Genomic DNA, 25,526 nt, shown 5'->3' with positions numbered 1-25,526 from the left:
AAGCCACTGGGCTGAAAGAAACCACAGAATCCCCCATGGTCCATCTCACTGTTTGCTAAGTGGATCTGACATGTTCAAAGAGTAAAACAAGTCTCATAGACCAAAAGCAAGGTGTAGTGCAATGCTGTTCTGCTCTGAAAAGTGCCTCTCTAACAGCAGTGCCATGGGACACTGTTTGTTGCCTCCGGCTCCGGTCAGACTAGCTTTAGTTCCTTGTGAATAGGGCTTTGTGTTGCTAGAGACGCCCCCTGAGATCGGAAAGTCAAGCTGGGGGCTTCTTTGCCGTCTGGGGATATTTTAAGGCTGACTCCATTAATGCACAGAAATTGCACTGAGATCCTTGAATGCAAGGAATTGTGGCTCTGTGCATTGGCCAGGTCAAGTTAGGTATATTCCTACTGGCCTCCTCGTCTGAACAGATGGAGCAGGGAACCCTCTGCTGGCTTTATTTATTAATATACAGCTACAGTGCCATAGGGCGCTTTACTCAGCTGGCCTGTGTCCTGAAGAACATATAAACTCTGCTGACTATTATAAGCTGGAGGAGATTGGAGGTTATACCTGGCAAGCGGGAGGGAGGGAGGTAATCACAGAATAAACCTATGGGTGCTGTTGTTGGCTCCTAGCTCTAGAAAAACATTTCTGTTGCTTTTTGATTGCTGGAAAGGAAGCAGTGGATTGTTTCAGGGCCTGTGGGAAAAGGAGAAAGGGGAGGTAGTGCAGAGTATGGGGTCAGAGTGTGCTCTGGGGAGGGGTAAGGAAACAACAGGGCATGGCAGGGAGGTGTATTGGTGGACCAGAGAGGTGGGGGACCGATGCAGGCAGGTGAGAACTGGGCAGGGCCTTGGAAACTGCAGAAGGGGCTGTGGAGCCTGTGAAGGGGGGGTGGGGTGATATGATCCGAGCAGCCAATGAGAAAGCTGGGTGGCAGCAGCATTTCAGGTGGGAGCGAGGTGGCTGTTGGGAAGGCCGGTGAAGGAGGTTGTAGTTGTCCAGGCGGGAGATTGACGAGGGGTTTGGCAGTAGGGAACGGACTGGGAAGCAAGAGCGTCTTAGCCAGAGGTCAAGCATGTGCTCGGCCAAAACGAGGAGCCGTGCCCTTCGCCTTGAGGCCCAGCAAAGAGCCACAGGGGGAGAGACCTGCAGCAAAAGCCTTTCCACTAAACCTGCCTTACAGCCAGGTCTCCAGTTCAAATCCTGGCCCTTGCCCTGCTGCACAGAGAGAAGCAGTCCTGCAGCCCCACTCCCAGCTTCAACAAAGGGGCAGAGTGCTGCCTTACCTCCTACAGCTGACCAAGAGGGCTTTCTCTGCCAGCATTTCCTGGGCTCCAGTGTTTAGCGTTATTCGTTTCCTCACACGAGCTGTCACTTCACCACATCCTAGAGTGCACCACTTTGAAGTTCCCTGTAATTTGCAGTAAGGACCAGGCACTTAATGCCCCTTGTTGATTTCAGCAGGTGGCAGGAGGTGAACAGACTCCATGTTAATAAGCCTGGAGCTACTCTCAGCAGCAGCCCATTAATCTCTCAATTAGAGGGAGCATATAGCTTTGTGCATAAATTTGTGGTCACGTATATTTAAACTTCACTAATGCAGGCTAAAGGGAGTATGTAAATCCTACTATCTCTTGCCTCCACATCAGAGTGTCAATGCAGGAGATCATTTTATGCCCGTGGATCAGTAGAGTCTGCAGAAAGAGGAATTGCTTTATGAGAGCAAATGTTTGGGCAAAAGGCAACAAGTGGGGGTTCCTGTAATGTCTCCCCATCCCAAACCCAGGCTAGGTAAAGAAAAAATAGCCTAGAAAAAGAACTGGGTGGTGATCGATAAGCACAGTCTCCTACAGCTGGGCTCAATAGGTGGAAGGGCAGATCAATGGAAGGAGCTATCACGGCTCAGCTGAGAAGCTAATAGCTTGGCCCTAAAGGAGTTGCCCCTGTGTTGTGGGTATGAGGCAATTCTAATGTTCACGAGATTCTCTGAGATCACCAGATGGAAGGGATGTTAAACCTCATAGAATATCAGGGTTGGAAGGGACCTCAGGAGGTCATCTAGTCCAACCCCCTGCTCAAAGCAAGACCAATCCCCAACTAAATCATCCCAGCCAGGGCTTTGTCAAGCCTGACTTAAAAACTTCTAAGGAAGGAGATTCTACCACCTCCCTAGGTAACACATTCTAGTGTTTCACCGCCCTCCTAGTGAAAACTTTTTTCCTAATATCCAACCTAAACCTCCCCCACTGCAACTTGAGACCATTACTCCTTGTCCTGTCATCTCCTGCCTCAGGGTTTAAGGTGATCTCTCACCTTTTGAGACCAGGATGATCTCCAGTTATCCCACCTCTGCTACTGGATTCTTACACCTTCCTCTGCAGTATCTGGTGTTGGCCACTGTCAGAGACAGGAGACTGGGCTAGATGGACCTCGGTTCTGATCCAATCTAGCAACTCCTTGTTCCCAAGCCCAACAAGATTGCAAAATGCTTCTCTCTATGGCTGGCTAGCAGTGCTGCGCCACGGGAGCGTACATGGGTCACAGCGCTGGCGTTGGGCTCACTCATTTCCCATAGTTTTCTTGGTTAATATCCGTTAAATGGAATCAGGGTAACCTTAACTTCCCCAAAGCAGAGACCTGCTAGCCAGCGTGGCCGCCTCACGGAAGAAATCATGATAATGCTCGTCACTTGTTAGACTGTGACTCTCTGGGGCCTTGATGTCAACAGCCCATTTGGGTTTCCTGCGTGTACTGAGCTGGCAAGCAGGGTGAATGAACTGTATTTCACCATTATGGCTGGAGGGGACAATTCTTGGAAGACTGTTACACAAAAGGGCACAGCGGTGTCTGAAGTTCCATGAGAGAGACTAACGGCCTTTTGGTCACCTCTCGAAAGACCAAGGTCATTGAGGGGGCATACAACCTTTGTGATGGGGCAGGGCATGAAGAGGGTAGTGATGCAAAATGCAGAGCAGCTGCAGCTGGCTCTGTCTCACATCTACCTGAAATGCCCCAGCTGAAGGAGGGGTTTGGAACAGAAAAGAGAGAAAGCAGGTAGCAGTAGCCTGCCCTGGTAGAGCAGGATCTCTCTGCTGTGCCTGGAAGGAAGCAGATCCCAGGGGCCTGAGAACTAGAGCCAGCCTGGAAGAGAAAAAAGGCAGATTGAGGTTACAGACTGTCCCTCTACTTGATGAGTGGGCAGCCTGACGAGGTCTTCCCTGGAGCTGGGGTGGTGGTGAATGGCCCCAGCTGTAGCCTGTTGGGAGTTCTGGGGTGGGGGAGTTTCACCCCACAGCAAATAGCTCTCCAGTATCACAGCCTTAATTCCTGGGAATGTGAGGTTCAGGTCAGCAATGCTCCTACCCAGCACCTTGCTTGGGAAGGGAAACTCTGAGATGGATAAAAACAAGGGGGTGGTGGAATTGACACACTGGCAAGTAGCCAGATAACTCCTGGAAAGTGACTGTTTTCCAGGGCTTTGCAGGGTCAGGTGCCAGGTGGATGGTTGGGAGACTTTTCCCCCCAGCGAGGCTGGGCAGGGAGGCTGACCAATTCTGCCTTGATTGCTGAGCTCTCACACTCATAAAAATAGCCACACTGGGTCAGACCAAAGGTCCATCTAGCCCAGTATCCTGTCTTCCAACAGCAGCCAGTGCCAGGTGCCCCAGACAGAATGAACAGAACAGATAATCATCAAGTGATCCATCCCATCACCCATTCCCAGCTTCTGGCAAACAGAGACTAGAGTCACCATCCCTGCTCATTCTGGCTAACAGCCATATCCTCCATGAGTGTATCTAGATCTTTTTTTAACCCTGTTATAATCTTGGCCTTCATAACATCCTCTGGCAAGGAGTTCCACAGGTTGATTGTGCGTTCTGTGAAAAAATATTTGTTTTAAACCTACTGCCTATTAATTTCATTTGGTGGCCCCTAATTCTTGTGTTATGAAGAGTAAATAATTTATTTACTTTCTCCATACGTTTCATGATTTTATAGACCACTTATCATATCCCCCCTTAGTTGTCTCTTTTCCCAGCTGAAATGTCCCAGTCTTATTAATCTCTCCTCATACAGAAGCCGTTCCATACCCCTAATAATTTTTGTTGCCCTTTTCTGAACCTTTTCCAAGTCCAATATCTCTGTTTTGAGATGTGGGGACCACATCTGCACGCAGTATTCAAGGTGTGGGCGTACCATGGATTTATATAGAGGCAATAGGATATTTTCTGTCTTACTATCTCTCTCTTTCTTAATGATTCCCAACAGTCTGTTTGCTTTTTTGACCACTACTGCACATTGAGTTGATGGTTTCAGAGAACTATCCACAATGACTCCAAGATCTCTTTCTTGAGTGGTAACAGCTAATTTAGACCCCATCATTTTATATGTATAGTTGGGATTATGTTTTCCAATGTGCATTACTTTGCATTTATCAACATTGAATTTCATCTGCCATTTTGTTGCCCAGTCACCCAGTTTTGTGAGATCCTTTTGTAGCTCTTCACAGTCTGCCTGGGACATAACTGTCTTGCTTAGTTTTGTATCATCTGCAAATTTTGCCACCTCCCTGTTTACCCCTTTTCCTGTATTATTTATGAATATGTTAAATAGGACTGGGCCCAGTACAGACCCCTGGGGGACACCACTATTTACTTCTTTCCATTCTGAAAACTGACCATTTATTCCTACCCTTTGTTTCCTATCTTTTAACCAGTTACCAGTCCATGAGAGAACCTTCCCTCTCATCCCATGACAGCTTACTTTGCTTAAGAGCCTTTGGTGAGGGACCTTGTCAAAAGCTTTCTGAAAAAAAACTATATCCACTGGATCCCTCTTGCCCACATGCTCATTGACCCCCTCAAAGAATTCTAGTAGATTGGAGCTGCATATGTGGCCCACAATGGTAAATAGGTTGAGAACCGCTGCCCTAGAAGCTCATGATCCAGCTGATGCTATTTGCCCTTACAAACATGGAAACAGAACAGCCAAGGAAAGCCACACTGATATGCTCCAGTTTCCCCAGCTGTCACATGAGAACAGTGCTATGGCTGTAACTCACAAGACAAGTTAAAAGACTAAAGTAAATAGTGTTTGTAAAGCCTGGCGAGATCCTGCAATGGAAGGTGCCAAGGAAGCACAAACCTTTAGTATTTGCTCCCCTGGGATGTATTTTCAGCCAGGCTGTATAGGGCATAAAAAGAGGACCACTTATTGTTCAGGAATTAAGTGGTGGTTTTTTTCTAAGGTGAATCACAGGCTTCTAATGGCTAATACAGAACACGGCCAGGTACATTTCTGTAGGGGTTTCATTAAAATCTCTTGGTGGAATCTAGAAGGGGGATAGCTCAGACTATAGGGGAAAAAAGTCCCAGTGACAAGGACTACAACCCCGTTGTTATCTAATAGCTAATTACAGTGCAAGAACAGTTCACACTAATAGATGGATGCTCCGGTTACTCATGCTTTATGCTAGAATGACCACGCTGGCCCTCTCTAGCAAAAGAGGCTTTAGGCGGCCAATGCAAATGCCAAAATAGAAAAGTTTTATTGCTGTCTATTCTACAGTAATAATGTGCTCAATGTGGACTTCAAGAAACTGGCAGATACTTTAATTTGTATCAGAGGGAGCCTGCCTAGTGGAAAGCAGCAAGATCGGTTCCAAGTGTAAGGGAATCTGTCACCTAAATTTTGCTTTAAATGAACCAGCTCTCCCCTATGTGACAGAAATTGGGAGGGATTAAAACTACTGAATCTTATGCATAACGGAAACTGACTGATCGACTGGAATGTATTTCTGAACCAGTTTATCATTCCAGGTTAGATTATTTTAAATCAATTAATTTAAAGGCTGGACTAAGGGTTTAATGCATTTTGTCTTTCCTTGTAATCTCTCAGAAGAATGAACCGACACTGGATGTTGCTCTGTGGATTATTCTGAGACTGGACATATGCCTTTTATCGTTAATAATGTTGAACTTCTTGCATTAGTTTTGTGTATCACTGTGGCGGACATCCCTGAACTGCCCACTCAAGATTAGTCATAGTAAATAGCATATCACTTTCCAAACCCAATGTGCAGCCTTTTTCACTGCCTGGCAAGAGCAAGGGGATGACATGGCCATGTCTAGGCCCTAATGCTTTGAAAGTGGTTAAGCATTGCTCGGGCTAGTGCCCTAAGAATCTCAGCTAATTTACATGGTCAGTAATTTCACATTATCCTCAATTCTAGGCCCTGAGAAGTGACTTGGAGGTTTTGGACCATACTAATCCACAGTGCAGAGGAGAATTAGAGAAACAAGTCCGGCATTTAATGAGTTTGGCTGAACTGAATAAGAAAGGGAGAATCTCTGTCCAACTCCACCCCATAACTCTCCAGGATAATAGCGAGCAACAAACACTTTCAACCAATGACACACAAGTTAGAAGCTATTACATCATCTGAACATACTCCCATTGGTTGATGGTGTCCCAAAAGTGAGACAACTGTTGTTGGCAGCTTCTGCCTTATGGAAGCTAACCCTTTCAGGGGAGTCATGTCGAGCATGGTATGTTAATATCAGTACAGCTTTGCTTTGGATAGCAAACTTTCCCTTTGCTGTGGATTAACAAGTCCCAAAGAAATTGCTCTTCAGACTGTTCTCCACTGCAATCCAGTTTGGTCTCATGATCATGACTGCAACCTACAGGCAAAGCCCCCAAACATCCTCTGGAAAGATCAGATTGGGAGAGTGTCCTATAGGGCATCATGGGGCAGGGTATGCTTTGCTGTTTGGTTTTGAATGGATACAGCATGTTACTATTTGAATGTTTGGCCCCTTGGACTAAGACTTGAAAGAGTAGCTTGCCTGGTTTCTCCGGCAATGATTTGCGGATGTGAGGAATCTCTCTTCTACCCTGACCCACCTGTTTGAGATGCGAAGGGCTAGTTCCCTCCTACCATTTCAGTGGTTGGAGAAGTTGGCTATTGTAGACTTCACTCGCAGCTGGAAATATGGCAGTCCCTTTTCCAAGGACACATAAAACCAGGATCCTGCTGAGTTCTCTCAGTGCTTTCTCCAAACGTCAAAACACCAGTGTACTGATCAAATTCCACCTCCTGCAATTACTTTCTGCCTCCCTGAATCCCCTCCTCTGATTTAAATGAACACAGCATTCTTTGCTTGTGTCCTAACGTGTTGTTGCACTGTTGAATGTGTTTCACCCCAGAGGTGGCTGCATGTCGTCAACAGATGAGACAATCTCTCGTATGTAGTTGGCAAAACACCGTGAGATCTTTCTAGCTGAGAGGGTGCTGTACAAATGCAAGATCATTTCCAAAAATAAAACACTGGTTGAACCATCAGTAGCCACCACTGCCTTCGGCTAGAGTGAGAGGCTCATAGTAGTCCATGACGGAAAGGGAATGAAAAAGATTATTTAATTGCTGTAGAGGGGTCTAGTACAATTGATGTGCACAGCCACAAAAAGTGCCTGCTCCATGGATCTGAAATAGACATGGTGAAAAGACAGACCAGAGGGGACAGGGCAGATTGCTAGGCAAGAGAGTGAGCTTCATCTCTTAAGAGCAGGCGTGAGGACAGGAATAGAGGGGGCTGCAGAGATGATGAGTGACTGGAGGTGCCCAAAGATGTCAGATTTGAGGGGAGTCAATAATGGGGACTGTTCTAGGCTTAGGGGGCAGCATGAAAGGGTGTGGAGAAGTAAGCAGGAGGAGATGAAGGAGGGAGGGGTAGGTGGGCAAGGCCAAGGGTGGGAGGAGGAGGAGATGGGAGCTGACATACAGAGAGGAAGACACACTTAGGATACAGCTGCACCAGAGCTGGGAGCATGCTTCCCAGCTTGGGCAGATAGACAAGACTAGCAGCATACCCTCAAAGGTGACTTCCCCCCTCTAAAGTGTTAAGAGCTCTGGAGACCCCCTGGGGCTCAGGGCACACTGCTAGGGGAGTTAGGGAAGAGGGAGCCAGCCTGCCACCCATCGCCTTCAAACACTAATCTCTTCTCACTTTATTCGCCCCACACATAGTAACACTTGGACTACTGTGTCCAGGTCTGGGCGCCACACTTCAGGAAAGATGGGGACAACGTGGAGAGCGTCCAGAGGAGAGCAACAAAAATGACCAAAGGTTTAGAAAGCCTGAGGTAAAAAGAAAGGTTAAATAAATAAAATGTTTAGTCTTGAGAAAAGCAGACTGATGGGTACCTGATACCAGTCTTCAAATATGTTAAAGGTGGCTATAAAAAGAATGAGGATCAAGTGTTCTCCATGTCCACTGAAGGTAGGACAAGAAGTAATGGGCCTAATCTGCAGCAAGGCAGATTTAGGTGAGATATTGGGAAAAGCTTTCTAACTCTAACTTAACTCTACAGTTAAGCTCTAGAACAGGCTTCCAAGGGAGGTTGTTAAAATCCCCCATCATTGGAAGATTTTAAACACAGGTTGGACATACACCTGTCAGGGATTGTCTAGGTTTACTTGGTCCTGCCATAGTGCAGGGGACTGGACTTGATTTCCCAAGGTCCCTTCCAGCCCTACATGTCTATGATTCTAATGGCCAAAGCGCTGTTATTGAAACCAGGGCTTTGCACTCACACCATGTTGCTAGCGGCTCCTGCAGCGATGTCATCACTGTGAATGCGACATTGTACTTGTTTTCCACATCACTGGGACAGAGCGGGGTGGTAGAAAGAGACAGTGGCTCCAAGACAGTCTTGATTCAAACAAGTGTGTCCAGCAGCAGAGTGACCTCTGCCAAAGTGCAGCTAGTTAAAGAGTTGTTCCAGTGAGAAAGTCCCCAGGTCATAAGACACTTTATCTTGCAGAGTATCTTTCATCTGAAGAGAGATTGGAGTATGGAGACTGTGTGAAGGGCCAGAGAGGCGGCCAGCTTTACACAGGCAGGGAAGGGGGAGTAATGTGAGATAAAGTGGCCGGGTAAGGTTAGTACAAAGTATATTTTTAAATGGATCTTGAACGCTCAAGGATCTAGTGGAGTTGTTTGAGGATGGGGTTGATAAACAGAGGATATATACAGATGTGACTGGATTTTGGAGAGGGGCTGCATTCACTGGCTAAAGTAACAGGAGAATTTAAGCAGAGGGGCAGCCCAGGTAAAACTGACAAGGGTAATGTGCTGAAGGAATGAGTTACTAGCTTTCAAAGTCCCTTAGCTGGGCAGTCTCACACAAAATTAACCCCCCATTGGGCACGATTATTCCCTCTAAGTGGCCAGATCAAAGAAGTTTATCTAAGCAAATATGCAGCCATAGAGGATGTGGGAAGGAGAGGAGAGTTCAGAGTCCGATGCCAAAGTTACAGATAGCAGAAGCAAACCACAAGTGTGTGTCAAGAGGGGAAATGGAGTTGGATGGGAGGGAGGTCCTCCTGCCCAAGAGAAACAGGTGGGGCTTGAAGACTTTAAGCTGATGGGAGTTTAAATGAGCCCAGAAGTTTAACTGGTCAAGAGAGGGATCGTTGAAGGTGTCAAGTTATGTGCAGTAGAGTATAATCAGCCTGAGTTAAAGCTAGAAGGGAGTGATAAGATGACTATGCAGGTAGATAGGGCAGAGGGCCATGAAAGTAACCTTGTGGGATTTTACAAATGAGGGAAAAAAGAAGCCAGTACCAGACATAAGTTAGACAGGTAGCAACAAACCCATCCCATAAGGGAACTGGATAGCTGCACGGCTTGAGTATGGAATGGTGTGCAGAAGCCGAGAGCATAAGGTAGATGGAAGAGATCTATTATGTCCCTCTCAGCTAATACAGGATTGTTCCCTATTGGATGTTTTGTAGTACTTAGTAAAAGTTCTAGTTTGAGTTCCAAGCAAAGGGGCTTTTACACCAAAAGTCTGATATTCAAGGCAATAGGAGACCAGAAGCTGAATGGAGAAGAAGCCAAGAGGGATCAGCAAAAGCTGTCCCCATAGAGGTTGGAGCGAGTGGATAGATCGACCAGGGAGATGAAGTATTGGGTGTGTGCCAAGCCAGAGAGATAGGGAGAGGAGGACAAAGTGTTTAGAGGAGAAGTGCGTCTCAGTGGAGAGAACAGGACTTCAGCCTTGGCTGTGACTGTAACACTACCTACTTCGGCCAGGTAACGAGGCTTTCCAGAGAAAGTATTCTTCAAACGGAGAAGAAGTGAGAGCGTAGGGAAGGGGAAGGGAGACTCAGCCCCTACACCAAGCTGAAAAACTCCACATGCCCATGCTGGTAAGTATACCAGGGAGCATGAATCATCTTCTGCAGGATCTAAGCTCTCATTTAAAAAAAAAAAAGTAAGTTTCTAGCCTTCTCTGTTGTGAAGAAGCTTTCTGCATACAAGCGGAGTGTGAACAGTCAGTCTACATACCACACTAATGCCTCTGCTGGTACTCAGATCTTCCACGCACCCGCAGCAGTGAAAACCGACAGCGGTGTTGTCAGTCTCACCACTACTATACTCTGCAAGCAGCTGGGAAATGGATAAGAACTGGGCCAATTTTATTTTGTTGAATCTTAGGAAAGTTCCATGCAACAGCAGAGATGGAAGAAATATTCAGTTCACAGGAGGACTCCAAAGTGAAGGCTGGGGGAAGGAGAGAGTAACCCAAGACACCTCACTTGCAGCAGCCGAGCGGGAATATAGTAGAGTTGTCCCTAAATATAGGTCTCCCCACCTTTCACATCTGTCTGGCTAGTGGGTTTAGTGCTCTGGCTGCTACATGACTGGTAAAATTTCTAAGCCCTCTGCACACGTGTGAGAGAATGATGGGATACATTAGAAGAAAAGTGGAGAGAGGGGTTTTCAGATGAGGTAATCCATGCAGGGAAAGAGGAGCAGACTGCTCAGAAGCTAGGAACGGATCGGTGTTTTGAGAAGGGCCTTCTAATTGTTGGGCTGCTGCATATGTACTGTGGCTAGTACACTTTGCTAAGAATTCTGCAGGGCTACGTAAGAGTCACGTAAGGGGCACGTAAGAAGCTACATGCGGTAAGGGGGTCACAGGCACAGCAAGACAGGATAGCAAGGGCACTATCTGGGATAAGCCATGGATAAAGAGGCATAGAGCCTGGCAGCTTTAATCTCAGCTTTACTGAATGGAGTGCAGAAGGGGAGAAGAGAACTTCCATTTGAATTCATGAACTAAACAGATGTTGTTAAAAACGTGTATAAATATGTTGTTGCTGTGTCCACTGAACCGCTCAACTTTGAAGGGGCATTAAAAATGATCAGCCTGATCAGTTTGTTTTCTCCTTAGTTTTGCATTCCTGGTGAGCTACAAATTAAAATAATCTAAGGTATTGTGCCTGCATAAGTTCGTGGTCCAGATGGCATCGGTCCTGCTGGCAGTCAGCAGCATCTGTTGCAGCTCAGCACTCACCCTGGAAAACTTCTCTTCATCCACAGAACCATTCAAGAGGTTAGAGGAGGTGGGGGGCCATGGCAGGTTCTCACTGTAGCAATCCACAGGGTAGGGGTAAATGACGAGCTGCAAGTACAATAGGCCCATGGTCCTCTGCAGCAAGTTCTTCAGCCCCCGTGTAGAGAGGGGGTTGCCAAACACCCCCAGGTAGCGAAGTTGAGAGCAGCGGCACAGGGCGGGGAGAAGCGACTCCAGATGGATATCCATCAGGCGACACTCCATGATGTCCAGGTGGAGCAGGGATGAGGAGGCCTCTTCTAGGAGATGCTGGAAGGGCTGGAGAAGCGAGTCAGACAAGTTGTTGCCGCTGAGGTCCAGCTTCTTCAGGGTGGGGGTGTGAAGACTTTGGGAAAGATAGGCGAGGTCATTGGGGAGCAGGTAGCAGAAGGCCAGCTCCAGGCTTTCCAAGGGACCCTGCAAATCGCTGGTGGGAAGAAAGATTGTAAGCGTAAGTTCCATTTTAGATAACTACTGTAGCTCGCGGAGGACAGAAATCAAAATGATTGGAAAAGGCCTCACCACCAAGTAGCTCAGGGCCAAATCAAGACCAATGTTAAAGCTGCAGACTCGTATGGTGACGAATATCCCTAATGCTAGTTATAAAGTCTGGATGCTCGGAGAATTGCACGATGGGACCTGCAGTGCACTGGCCAAACTTTCATGTTAAAGGAGGCTGCAGAATACAGGTCCCAACATGCAAAGAAGCTTCTCTGATCAAGATGGAGCATTGCATGATGGGACCTGTAGTCTCCAGGGGTCACAAAAGAAGAGCTGCAGCCTAATCTATTATACAGAGTCACTCACACTCCTGTCAATTTGCCAGTGCAGCCCGCAGCTGGGCTCCCTCGGCCCTACAAACAGCTTACCCCAGCAGTTGCCTTAGTTTTCCGGAAAGCCTGGAGGAGCCCAAATTCAGCTCCTTGAGACAGGACAATCTACTGAGCTGGGTGGCGAAGTAGTGGAGGCTTCCTTCCATCCCCGCTGAGAGCCGTCTTACATCAATGTTGCTGTAGGGCAGTTTCAGGCTGACCAGATTGGTGAATTTTGCCATGTGCGGGAGAATCACCCTCAGGCCAGACAGCCCCAGGTTATTGAATCTCAAATCTACCTGCCGAACACCCGTGGGATCCAGGAACTCCAGGAGCCCCACGGTACTTGCAATGGGCAGCTCCTCAGCCCGGAAATCCCGGCACTTCAGCCGCAGCATGCTATTGGCATTATTCTGCAAGGCATCTTTCAGGACTCCATAAGAGGTGCTGTTCACAAAAAGATCCACGTGGACTTCCACAGACACAGGCTGTGGTGGCAGCAGAGCCACCGAGCTGCTGTAGGGGCCCTTCCTCCGCTTTGGGGTGCGCTTCGTGCACTTGCTCTGGTGTTTGGAAATGTCGATGCAGGCTTTTGCCAGGGTCACTGTCCTGGACCACAGGCTCATGCTTTCTGGGCCCTGGTCTATTCCATCATCCTGAAGCCCTGTCATGTCCAGAACCTGCAGGCGCTGCCTCTTGCTGGGGAAGACAAGAAAAAAGGAGTAAAGAAATGAGAGACTGAAAAGACCTATTGGGTCATCTACTTCATTCACCCAGCCACTGCAGGATCATTCCCCACACAGGGCCATATAGTCACTCTCCCAGTGGCTTGGGAACCAGAACCCAGTGCGGGGGAGGGAGAGGTGTTCGTATCAATTACTGGCTTGAAAAGACACACACTCACTCCAGGACTGGGGCCTCATCTCCCTTCTCGTGGCAGCTGTAAAGACTGGGCCACTTGTGTTGCTCAGACGATGTGACACGCAGCCTAAGGATTAGCTCTTTGGTTTAGCAGTTCAGGCGCACGCCCTCTGGCTCTGCCTATCTTTAGTCTTTTGGTCACTTGTTCATTCTAGAACAGAGGAACCACATGATCTTACTGCAACCCTTAGTCTTCCCCACTCCATCTCCTGCCACTGTAAAATAAGAGTGACACTATTCAGTGCCGATAAGATTTAGATCATCTCAGGCATAGATCTCAAAGCTTTCTGAAGGAGGCTAAGTATCACTGTCCCTGTTCCACAGAGGGGGAAAGCCCACGGTCACAAAGCAGGTCTCCTGATTCTAGGTCTCCTGGTTTCCGCTCCAACCCCTATCCAGTGAATCTCACTGCCTTCCCTGGCAGGGACTTTGTTTTACAGAAAAAATAAAAAGCACTTTGTACTTTTGGGCACTGCATAATGATTAAGATAGGCTGAGATTTAACACTGTTCCCTCCATTTCCAAAGGGAAGAGAGCAATGCTCATGGATGGATAAAACCAGTGGCTAACCAGCAGGAATTACTGCACTGTGTCCCACCTCCCAAAGCTGCTTATGGCCTGTCACTTGACAAATGGAAGATTTTTAATGCTGCAGACAGGCTGGTAGTGCCACAATGCAGAGAAACCACATGCATAATGGCCAAAGAGCCTGCTTCCAAAGTGCAGTCTGCAGCACAATCTCATGCAAGGAGCCAGAGGAGGCATTTACCAAGCAGCTGCTACCTGAGAGTCATCCCCTTCCACTGCAATTTGGGGAAACTGAAATTGCATGCCAGGTTTAACATGGTAAGAGATACCTGGAACATTTGGTCCACCCAGATTTAAGTCAGCACCCAGCGCCTCAGATCAGCAGCTTTTCCTCCAGAGGGACACAGAGTGCAATTGCAATTGGAACTACAAGCCCAGATATGGAAACCACCATATTTTCTTGTTACACAACCAAGAACAAAAGCAAAGCTTGTCCCAGCCCTACTGGATCATCACTGCAGGCTGTACTAAAGGGCCAGAGGCCCCAGGTCAATAACATTTAACATGTTAGTGCAATGTTTCTCAAACTGGGGGTCCCGACCCAAAAGGGGGTCACAAGGCTATTATAGGGGTGTCATGAGATCACAAAAAATATTGTGATAACCTTTAGATCCTTTGCTAGGGTTACCATATTTCAAGCTCCCAAATAGAGGAGACTGTCAGGGGAGGGGTACAACAGCCGCTGCTTTCCAGTCGCTCAGCTCTGAAGGCAGCACAGAAGTAAGCGTGGCAATGCCAAATCATGGACATTTATTCATATTTCAAAAATGAAAACTGAATGTGGAGGATGATTTAAGGGTCTGCCTGAGGTCCCTGGAGCTGTGATTGAAAAGAAAAGCGGTGCGCTTCAAAACAGCAGCACCCCTCGCACGAAGTGTCCAGATACTTATTTGTATATAGTTGCACAGAAAGCCACAATCCTTGGACATTATGATTATTCCCACAATCACTGAAAGAGGCTTCCAACTCCCCAAACTCTATCCTGTTGTCTATTTTGTTTAGCCAGAAAATGTATTTCTTAAATGTCCACGTATTTATTCCTGAAAACTGTTGCTTTACACTTTTCGAGAGGCTTCAGTGCCTTTGGCTGCAAGGATAATGATTCCATGCTTCATTTAGTGCTCATGAGTACGTAGAGTATTTTGCTATCACTTTTGGGGCAGTGGGGTCATCACAACCTCAAATATTTTCAAAGGGTGGCCGAGCAAGAAAAAAGTTTGAGAACTCCACTGTCAGTGTGTTACTATAAGTCTCCTCTCCCACCTCCTCCCCATATGGTTTAGTCCAGGGGTCGGCAACCTATGGCACGCGTGCCAAAGACGGCACACGAGCCAATTTTTAATGGCATACGGCTATCTCTACAGCAGCGTGCCATTAAAAATCCTGCCCAGCCCGGCCCGCTCTTCTCCGCCCCCTCAGCTCTCTCCTTGCAGGGCAGGGAAGCTTTCCCCTCCCCGCCACCTCTTCCCCTAGCGTGCTGGGTTCCTGCCCCTCCTCCTCTCCCTCCCTGCAGCCCATGCTGCGGCCTCTGCTCCGGGGACCTTGGGGAAGGGGATGGAATCGGTGTATCCCCTCCAGCCCCCTGCCGTGAGCCGCTCAGGGCAGGGGGCTGGGAACACCCCCACGACCCCAGCCCACACCCCCAGCCCTCTGCCCTGACCCCTCCTCTCACACATCCAGCCCCCTGCCCTGACCCCTGAACCCCCCGACAACACCAGCCCTGACTCTGGCACCCCCCATACATACCCAGCCCCCTGCCCTGACTCCTGCACCCTCCTCACACACCCCCACACTCCATGCCCTGACTCTTGCACCCCCCACATCCCCACCCTGAGCACCAAACGGGAGCTCCTGCACGCACACACACCCACACCCACCCACCCACATTCCCATCTGCACCCCTTGCACCAAATGGGAGCTGCCCAGCTCCACACCCAAACCTCCTGCCCCAACCCTTCACCCCCTCCCTCATTCTAGCTCCTGGCCAGACCCTGCACCCCAACCTGCTCCTTCACCCCGTGCTCAGCACACTCCCACCCTCATCTCAGTGCAGAGAGGGAGGAAGAGAATGGCTAGAACCAGGGAGAAGGTAGGTACCTACTCTATGTGGACAGGGCTGGGACCCCAGACCAGCAGCGGGCTTAGCGGGGCCGGTAGCCGGGACCCTGGCTGGCAGGAGCCGGCGGACAGAACCCCAGACTGGCAGCGGGCTGAGCGGCAGCGGGCTGAGCCACTCAGCCCACTGATGGTCTGGGGTCCCGGCCGCCGGCCCCGCTCAGCCCACTGCTGGCCTAGGTGAACGGAACCCCAGGTCGGCAGCAGGCTGAGCGGGCCGGCCGTGTAAGATCAGCATTTTAATTTAATTTTAAATGAAGCTTCTTAAACATTTTGAAAACCTTGTTTACATACGACAATAGTTTAGTTATAGAATATGTAGACTTATAGCGAGAGACCATCTAAAAAACGTTAAAATGTATTATTGGCACCCGAAACCTTAAATGAAAGTGAATCAATGAAGACTCAGCACACCCCTTCTGAAAGGTTGCCGACCCCTGGTTTAGTCTCATCAGCACATGACCCTTTTAGTAGGTAACGAGCTATGCGCTGACAGGTACCTTTGGCTGTGGAGTCTGTCTTCGAGAGCCTCATTCAGGTAGGCCACCACTCCCAGGATGACAGTCTGCACACATAGCTTGTTGGGCTTTTCCTGGAGCAGAGCACGGTCACAATGCTGACACTTCCGCAAAAGCTTCTGGAAACTCAGTACTGGGAAAGGCCATGTCTGCACCAGATCTTGCAGCACGAGGGTCTTCTTGTTCATGAAAGCTGCTTTGAACAAGACTGGATACAACTCCTTTGGGATGAACTCCAAGGCACCATGCACCGTGGAGTGATGGGAAACCACCTTCTGTGCACAGAGGAACACGAGGGAGTGCATGGCTGCAGGGAGGCAGCAAGCCAGAGCCCCAGCTTCACGGAACCACTGAAAGAGAAGAGAAACACCTAATAATACACCTGCCCCCAGAACACAGTGCAACATTCCTGATGAGATCCCTGACTTTCACCAGGAATTAACCAGTTTTTGCATTGTTCCCCTGCAGCTGCTTATGAGTGGGCAGGAGAGACATGCCCCATCCTCATCTGACCTGTTCTGCTTCTTCTGCTCTCTGAGAGCCAGCCACACAGTGAAAGAACAGAGCTGGGAAGCCAGTGCAAGGGTAGAAGGCCAGCACACCTGCCTGCTCAGCAACTTCAGGTAGGAAGGATCCCACCTGCCTCCAGTACTCCACTGACATTCTCACAACAGGAGGGGGCTAGAAATCAGAGGGGAAGCCCCAGAACAGCAGAAATTTAACCCTGTGGGTCCAATTTGCTAAACTGTTTACAAGCCTCCAGAGCATTGTTGGTTCTTGATTTTACAAGGCCAGTCAGGGTGCAGGTCCTGTCTGACCAGCTCACAGCTCTTCTTCCCTTGCCATGTCTCCTCCCTGTAGCCTTCCTTTCCCCCCCACACTGTATAGACCACCAAGTTCCTCGCTTTCCATCCCAATTTCTCTTCCAAGATGCCCACATGTCTCTACTGTTTCTTCAACCTCTAGCAGGTCATCTATAGCCCATTGCTGACCTTGAACAGCATGGGGCCAATGTGTCTATGGTCATGGACTAAAATGGTTATTTCTCCAATACAGTGGGCAGGCAGCAGCATCCCTTAGAGCTCTGGAACTAATAAGATCTATTCATCTTTAGACTCAGCCCCTTTTGCACACCCTGATGGGAATGGTCTTGCCTACAGCCTGCAGGTAGCAAAGATCTGATTTTCACAACTGTAATCACAACAGCACTTATATTAAGTTTCACCAGAAAGCTCAGAACCAAAGAGCCCCCACTTAACATAAATGGAACCAGAAACTGTGGAGCAATCCCATGGCTCTCAGTAGCATTAGATCTTGAGCTAACACACAACAGTCACTGTTCCCAGAGATACTTCAGCTGGGCAGGGCAGTAAGGCTCAGTCCAAGAGACCCAACACCTTAGCTGGCTCTGCTAGGAGTCCTGGAGAAAGATGGAGTGCTCAATATGCTAGGAATTGTGAATTAATAGTGTCTCCTAGGACTCCTTAGCCCTGGTCTACACTAGGACTTTAGGTCGAATTTAGCAGCGTTAAATCGATGTAAACCTGCACCCGTCCACACAATGAAGCCCTTTATTTCGACTTAAAGGGCTCTTAAAATCGATTTCCTTACTCCACCCCTGACAAGTGGATTAGCGCTTAAATCGACGTTGCCGGCTCGAATTTGGGGTACTGTGGACACAATTCGATGGTATTGGCCTCCGGGAGCTATCCCAGAGTGCTCCATTATGACCGCTCTGGACAGCACTCTCAACTCAGATGCACTGGCCAGGTAGACAGGAAAAGAACCGCGAACTTTTGAATCTCATTTCCTGTTTGGCCAGCGTGGCAAGCTGCAGGTGACCATGCAGAGCTCATCAGCACAGGTGACCATGATGGAGTCCCAGAATCGCAAAAGAGCTCCAGCATGGACCAAACGGGAGGTACGGGATCTGATCGCTGTTTGGGGAGAGGAATCCGTGCTATCAGAACTCCGTTCCAGTTTTCGAAATGCCAAAACCTTTGTCAAAATCTCCCAGGGCGTGAAGGACAGAGGCAATAACAGGGACCCGAAGCAGTGCCGCGTGAAACTGAAGGAGCTGAGGCAAGCCTACCAGAAAACCAGAGAGGCGAACAGCCGCTCTGGGTCAGAGCCCCAAACATGCCGCTTCTATGATGAGCTGCATGCCATTTTAGGGGGTTCAGCCACCACTACCCCAGCCGTGTTGTTTGACTCCTTCAATGGAGATGGAGGCAATACGGAAGCAGGTTTTGGGGACGAAGAAGATAGCTCACAGCAAGCAAGCGGAGAAACTGGTTTTCCCGACAGCCAGGAACTGTTTCTCACCCTAGACCTGGAGCCAATACCCCGCGAACCCACCCAAGGCTGCCTCCTGGACCCAGCAGGCAGAGAAGGGACCTCTGGTGAGTGTACCTTTTAAAATACTATACATGGTTTAAAAGCAAGCATGTGAAAGGATTACTTTGCCCTGGCATTTGCGGTTCTCCTAGATGTAGTCCTAAAGCCTTTGCAAAAGGTTTCTGGGGAGGGCAGCCTTATTGCGTCCTTCATGGTAGGACACTTTACCACTCCAGGCCAGTAACACGTACTCGGGAATCATTGTAGAACAAAGCATTGCAGTGTATGTTTGCTGGCATTCAAACAACATCCGTTCTTTATCTCTCTGTGTTATCCTCAGGAGAGTGAGATATAATTCATGGTCACCTGGTTGAAATAAAGTGCTTTTCTTCAGGGGACACTCAGAGGAGCCCATTCCTGCTGGGCTGTTTGCCTGTGGCTAAACAGAAATGTTCCCCGCTGTTAGCCACAGGGAGGGGGGAAGGTTGAGGGGGTAGTCACACGAGGGGAGGAGGCAAAATGCGACCTTGTAACGAAAGCACATGTACTATGTATGTAATGTTAACAGCAAGGTTTACCCTGAAAGAGTGTAGCCACTGTTTTATAAAATGTGTCTTTTTAAATACCGCTGTCCCTTTTTTTTTCTCCACCAGCTGCATGTGTTTCAATGATCACAGGATCTTCTCCTTCCCAGAGGCTAGTGAAGCTTAGAAAGAAAAAAAAACGCACTCGCGATGAAATGTTCTCCGAGCTCATGCTGTCCTCCCACACTGACAGAGCACAGACGAATGCGTGGAGGCAAATAATGTCAGAGTGCAGGAAAGCACAAAATGACCGGGAGGAGAGGTGGCGGGCTGAAGACAGGGCTGAAGCTCAAATGTGGGGGCAGCGTGATGAGAGGAGGCAGGATTCAATGCTGAGGCTGCTGCAGGACCAAACCAGTATGCTCCAGTGTATGGTTGAGCTGCAGCAAAGGCAGCTGGAGCACAGACTGCCACTGCAGCCCCTCTGTAACCAACCGCCCTCCTCCCCAAGTTCCATAGCCTCCACACCCAGACGCCCAAGAACGCGGTGGGGGGGCCTCCGGCCAACCAGCCACTCCACCACAGAGGATTGCCCAAAAAAAAGAAGGCTGTCATTCAATAAATTTTAAAGTTGTAAACTTTTAAAGTGCTGTGCTTAAAGTGCTGTGTGGCATTTTCCTTCCCTCCTCCACCACCCCTCCTGGGCTACCTTGGTAGTCATCCCCCTATTTGTGTGATGAATGAATAAAGAATGCATGAATGTGAAGCAACAATGACTTTATTGCCTCTGCAAGCGGTGATTGAAGGGAGGAGGGGCGGGTGGTTAGCTTACAGGGAAGTAGAGTGAACCAAGGGGCGGGGGGTTTCATCAGGGAGAAACAAACAGAACTTTCACACCGTAGCCTGCCCAGTCATGAAACTGGTTTTCAAAGCTTCTCTGATGCGTACCGCGCCCTCCTGTGCTCTTCTAACCGCCCTGGTGTCTGGCTGCGCGTACCTCAACCTCCCACCCCGCCATAAACGTCTCCCCCTTACTCTCACAGATATTGTGGAGCACACAGCAAGCAGTAATAACAGTGGGAATATTGGTTTTGCTGAGGTCTAAGCGAGTCAGTAAACTGCGCCAGCGCGCCTTTAAACGTCCAAATGCACATTCTACCACCATTCTGCACTTGCTCAGCCTGTAGTTGAACAGCTCCTGACTACTGTCCAGGCTGCCTGTGTACGGCTTCATGAGCCATGGCATTAAGGGGTAGGCTGGGTCCCCAAGGATACATATAGGCATTTCAACATCCCCAACAGTTATTTTCTGGTCTGGGAATAAAGTCCCTTCCTGCAGCTTTTGAAACAGACCAGAGTTCCTGAAGATGCCAGCATCATGCACCTTTCCCGGCCATCCCACGTTGATGTTGGTGAAACGTCCCTTGTGATCCACCAGAGCTTGCAGCACTATCGAAAAGTACCCCTTGCGGTTTATGTACTCGGCGGCTTGGTGCTCCGGTGCCAAGATAGGGATATGGGTTCCGTCTATAGCCCCACCACAGTTAGGGAATCCCATTGCAGCAAAGCCATCCACTATGACCTGCACATTTCCCAGGGTCACTACCCTTGATATCAGCAGATCTTTGATTGCGTGGGCTACTTGCATCACAGCAGCCCCCACAGTAGATTTGCCCACTCCAAATTGATTCCCAACTGACCGGTAGCTGTCTGGCGTTGCAAGCTTCCACAGGGTTATCGCCACTCGCTTCTCAACTGTGAGAGCTGCTCTCATCTTGGTATTCATGCGCTTCAGGGCAGGGGAAAGCAAGTCACAAAGTTCCATGAAAGTGCCCTTACACATGCGAAAGTTTCGCAGCCACTGGGAATCGTCCCAGACCTGCAACACTATGCGGTCCCACCAGTCTGTGCTTGTTTCCCGAGCCCAGAATCGGCGTTCCACAGCATGAACCTGCCCCATTAGCACCATGATGCATGCATTGGCAGGGCCCATGCTTTCAGAGAAATCTGTGTCCATGTCCTGATCACTCACGTGACCGCGCTGACGTCGCCTCCTCGCCCGGTATCGCTTTGCCAGGTTCTGGTGCTGCATATACTGCTGGATAATGCGTGTGGTGTTTAATGTGCTCCTAATTGCCAAAGTGAGCTGAGCGGCCTCCATGCTTGCCTTGGTATGGCGTCCGCACAGAAAAAAGGCGCGGAACGATTGTCTGCCGTTGCTCTGACGGAGGGAGGGGCGACTGACGACACGGCTTACAGGGTTGGCTTCAGGGAGCTAAAATCAACAAAGGGGGTGCCTGTACATCAAGGAGTATTTCAGGCAGGACTTCATGGAGGGTTCCAATAAGAAATGGTGCACCTAAGTTATTGTTCTTATTGGAACAAGGAGGTTAGCCTGGCCTCTGATTGATACATGGCTAGATTTACCTCGCTGCACCTTCTCTGTGAGTGACTGCAGTGTGACCTAGAGGAATGAGTCCCTTAGACAGGGGAGGAGGCAAATGAGTACAAAACAAATCTGGTCTATTTCTTGTTTTGACCCACTCCATCTATCTTTTACATCTTTGGCTGGCAGCAGACGGTGCAGAAGTTCTGCATGCCATCCTCATCTCTTGCCTGCCTGGCAGAAGATGGTACAATACGACTACTAGCAATCCTCATCTCTTGCCTGCCTGGCAGAAGATGGTACAGTACGACTGCTAGCAGTCCGTATCGCCTGCCCGCTCACCATAAGACGGTTCAATAGGACTGACTGCAGGACTAAAGAGAATGACCTGGTCAAGTCACTCCAAATTTAGTCCCTGCGCCCATGTCTGCCCAGGCGCTCCCAGCCGACGTGGCCAGGAGCACCTCGGACATGACGATGACGGCTACCAGTCGTACTGTACCGTCTGCTGCCACAAGGCAAGGGGTTGCTGCTACTGTGTAGCAATGCCGTACCGCGTCTGCCAGCACCCAGGAGACATAGGGTGACGGTTACCTGAGCGGGCTCCATGCTTGCAGTGGTATGGCGTCTGCACAGGTAACTCAGGAAAAAAGGCGCGAAATGATTGTCTGCCCTTGCTTTCACGGAGGGAGGGAGGGAACGGGGGCCTGATGATATGTACCCAGAACCACCCGCGACAATGTTTTAGCCCCATCAGGCTTTGGGATCTCAACCCAGAATTCCAATGGGCAGCGGAGACTGCGGGAACTGTGGGATAGCTACCCACAGTGCAACGCTCCGGAAGTCGACTCTAGCCTCGGTACTGTGGAAGCGCTCCGCCGAGTTAATGCACTTAATGCACTTAGAGCATTTTCTGTGGGGACACACACACTCGAATATATAAAACCGATTTCTAAAAAACCGACTTCTATAAATTCGACCTTATTCCGTAGTGTAGACATACCCTTAGTCTTCAGTCAAACTCATCTTAGTTGTCAAAATGGGAAGCACTTTGTACGTGACGTCAGATCCAAAAAGCACAGTCACTGCCCTAACACAATCATCCTAAAGCTGAACTAAGTATCCATTCCTCCTTATCTATCCCCATTTGTATCTTACCGCACTGCTCCCATTGACTCTGCTTTGCTAATAACATCTGCCTCAGCCATCAGTTTGTCCACATCTCTCAGAACCATCTTTGTGCTTTCTTCTATACTACCTCATGCTTGGAGCTCTGTCCCCGAACCAGTCCATAATACCACTGCCCTTTCCTCCTCCAAATCCATGTCTAGTTAGCGGATCACTGGGGATTGCGGATATTGCATATACTGATATGAAGACATTATCAGAATGATCAGGAACTCTCCAGTTGAGCACTAGCTAGTCTATGTAAGCATGTGAGCCTTTCTACTATATTTTACTCACTTGTTGCATCTTGTCTTTAATTACTTAGTAGGGGTGGTCTCTCCCCACGTTTTTATACAACACCTAGCACAACATACCTCGATTGTGATTAGGGCTTTTGGATGCTACTATAATATAAATAAATGCTACAACCGTCAATACGTCCAGCCCATCTGTGATTGAATCTGGGATTGTATTAGCCAGCTACTATGGATTAAACAGCACGTAATATAAATCAGGGATACTGGCCACTCTTTGCCCAGACTGCTGAGAAGCAGTAAGGCAGCACTGGCAGATTACCACTTGGCCCCCACCTTCATGCTGGTTTGCTCCTCCCTTGTCTCCTTATGCTGATCCTGACAGAACTCAAGGAAGTTAGATCAGGAGTTAGAGTAGATGAGCCTTATGGTCCCTTCTAACCCTATGATTCTAAGGCGGAAGGGACAGCGACCCCTCCTGGCCCTTTAGCAGCCTTGTTCCACCTATTCAGTCAAACAATCTGGCCATCAGAGGGTTTCAGCCACAGAATCTGGGGGTTCAAGCACTGAAAGACCAAACACAGTGCAAGAGACATTCTAGTATACCTTCTCAAACCAACTAGCTCCATTACCATGAGCACACCCCCCATCCCACAATGTGGCCCACCCATGCCTCATCCCACTGCACTTGACCATAACATCACCTTGTGGTACAGCCAATCGTGGCACCAAATCCTGGCCATCTCCCACACCACTGAGGCTGGTCAGTGGCACACACATGAGGAAATTAAAGAACGATAACCTCATGTCCCAGGTAGCACTCCCATAGCTCCTTCCCCTTCTTCTCCTTCCTCCCTTTATTTCCCAGCCAACATCAAAGAAGAAGGGCAGAGAGGGATAGCTAGACTAGGAGATGCTAGGATTCAGCCAGTCACCTTTGGAGCAGACTAAACTACAACCTACTGACCAACAAGAGGGGGCAGCTCTTACAAGCTGCTGACATCCAGAAATGATGCTTTAGCATCAGCAGAACGAGCCCCGACTCCCCTGTAGGGGAACCTGCTCTTCTGGGCCTGGTTCTGCTGGAAGCGATCAAGGAAGCTGCTAGGAGGAGACACTGCAGGAAACATCTCCAATGGGGGGTGAGCGGGGCAGCAGATATCACAAAGTCACAGCCCTCAGGGGCAGAGGGGAACAGAACCTGCAGCCCCTTTTCCAGAGACATTTGGGAACAGAGCAGCAGAGGAGGACACATGCCCCACAACAGGGTTAGGGGAATGGACAGGGTTAGGGTTACACCCCCCTTACACACTACTGCCTGGGAGGGGCTCAGGCCCCCCAGGGAAGGGGTCACGCCCCCCCTTATACACAACTGCCTGGGAGGGGCTCAGGCCCCCCAGGGAAGGGGTCACGCCCCCCCTTACACACAACTGTCTGGGAGGGGCTCAGGCCCCCCAGGGAAGGGGTCACGCCCCCCCTTTACACACAACTGTCTGGGAGGGGCTCAGGCCCCCCAGGGAAGGGGTCACGCCCCCCCTTTACACACAACTGTCTGGGAGGGGCTCAGGCCCCCCAGGGAAGGGGTCACGCCCCCCCTTTACACACAACTGTCTGGGAGGGGCTCAGGCCCCCCAGGGAAGGGGTCACGCCCCTCCTTTACACACAACTGTCTGGGAGGGGCTCAGGCCCCCCAGGGAAGGGGTCACGCCCCCCCTTTACACACAACTGTCTGGGAGGGGCTCAGACCCCCCAGGGAAGGGGTCACGCCCCCCCTTTACACAAAACTGTCTGGGAGGGGCTCAGACCCCCCAGGGAAGGGGTCACGCCCCCCCTTTACACAAAACTGTCTGGGAGGGGCTCAGACCCCCCAGGGAAGGGGTCACGCCCCCCCTTATACACAACTGTCTGGGAGGGGCTCAGGCCCCCCAGGGAAGGGGTCACGCCCCCCCCTTACACACTACTGCCTGGGAGGGGCTCAGGCCCCCCAGGGAAGGGGTCACGCCCCCCCCTTACACACTACTGCCTGGGAGGGGCTCAGGCCCCCCAGGGAAGGGGTCACGCCCCCCCTTACACACTACTGCCTGGGAGGGGCTCAGGCCCCCCTCTCCCCATTTCACCCCTGCCCCCCAGACAGCTCATGTCCCACCTACTCCAGACCCTCCCCCACTTGCCTCAGAGGGCTCACGCCCCTTCCCGCAGGGGGGTTCGCCCTCCAGGCCCGGCCCTCGGGGGTTTCACGCCTCAGACCTCTCCTCTCACGGGGGGGGTTCATGCTCCTCCCCCAACGCTGCCGTGGTTGAGGCCCCGCCCCCCAGCCGCGAGGAGGCCCCCGGCCCTACCGTCTCCCCAGCGGCCAGGCCCCGCGCGCGCGCTCCCTCAGCCTCCCGCCCGGGAGCCGCTCCGGGCTCTGCAGGCCCCGCCCCACCGGAGGCCACCGCACTTCCGGGTCTGCGTGGTGACGCAGAGGCGGGCCCGCCACGACGCTTTCCGGAATGGCGTGGCGG

The 25,526-nt window shown here is 50.0% G+C and overlaps 1 protein-coding gene across 2 annotated transcripts; it reads right to left on the bottom strand.

Annotated features, from left to right (window-relative positions):
- Positions 1-6,283: 6,283 nt before the first annotated feature.
- On the bottom strand, positions 6,284-25,442 carry LRRC14 (leucine rich repeat containing 14). Of its 2 annotated transcripts, none has more exons than XM_073329920.2 (4): positions 25,362-25,442; positions 16,337-16,704; positions 12,270-12,911; positions 6,284-11,827 (listed from the first exon to the last, which is right to left on the bottom strand). In XM_073329920.2, the coding sequence occupies exons 2-4, from the start codon at positions 16,657-16,659 to the stop codon at positions 11,257-11,259; spliced, it is 1,536 nt and encodes a 511-aa protein (XP_073186021.1). In that variant the 5' UTR covers positions 16,660-16,704; positions 25,362-25,442; the 3' UTR covers positions 6,284-11,256. The 2 variants fall into 2 exon arrangements, with proteins under 2 accessions (XP_073186021.1, XP_073186022.1); XM_073329921.2 differs by lacking the exon at positions 25,362-25,442 and adding an exon at positions 25,194-25,295.
- Between the last annotated feature and the right edge of the window lie 84 nt (positions 25,443-25,526).

Source organism: Lepidochelys kempii, chromosome 2, assembly GCF_965140285.1.
Source record: "Lepidochelys kempii isolate rLepKem1 chromosome 2, rLepKem1.hap1, whole genome shotgun sequence".
NCBI classification, from domain to species: Eukaryota; Metazoa; Chordata; order Testudines; family Cheloniidae; genus Lepidochelys; species Lepidochelys kempii.
The sequence above is the reverse complement of the archived record's forward strand: the minus strand, read 5'-3'. Positions and strand labels throughout refer to the sequence as shown.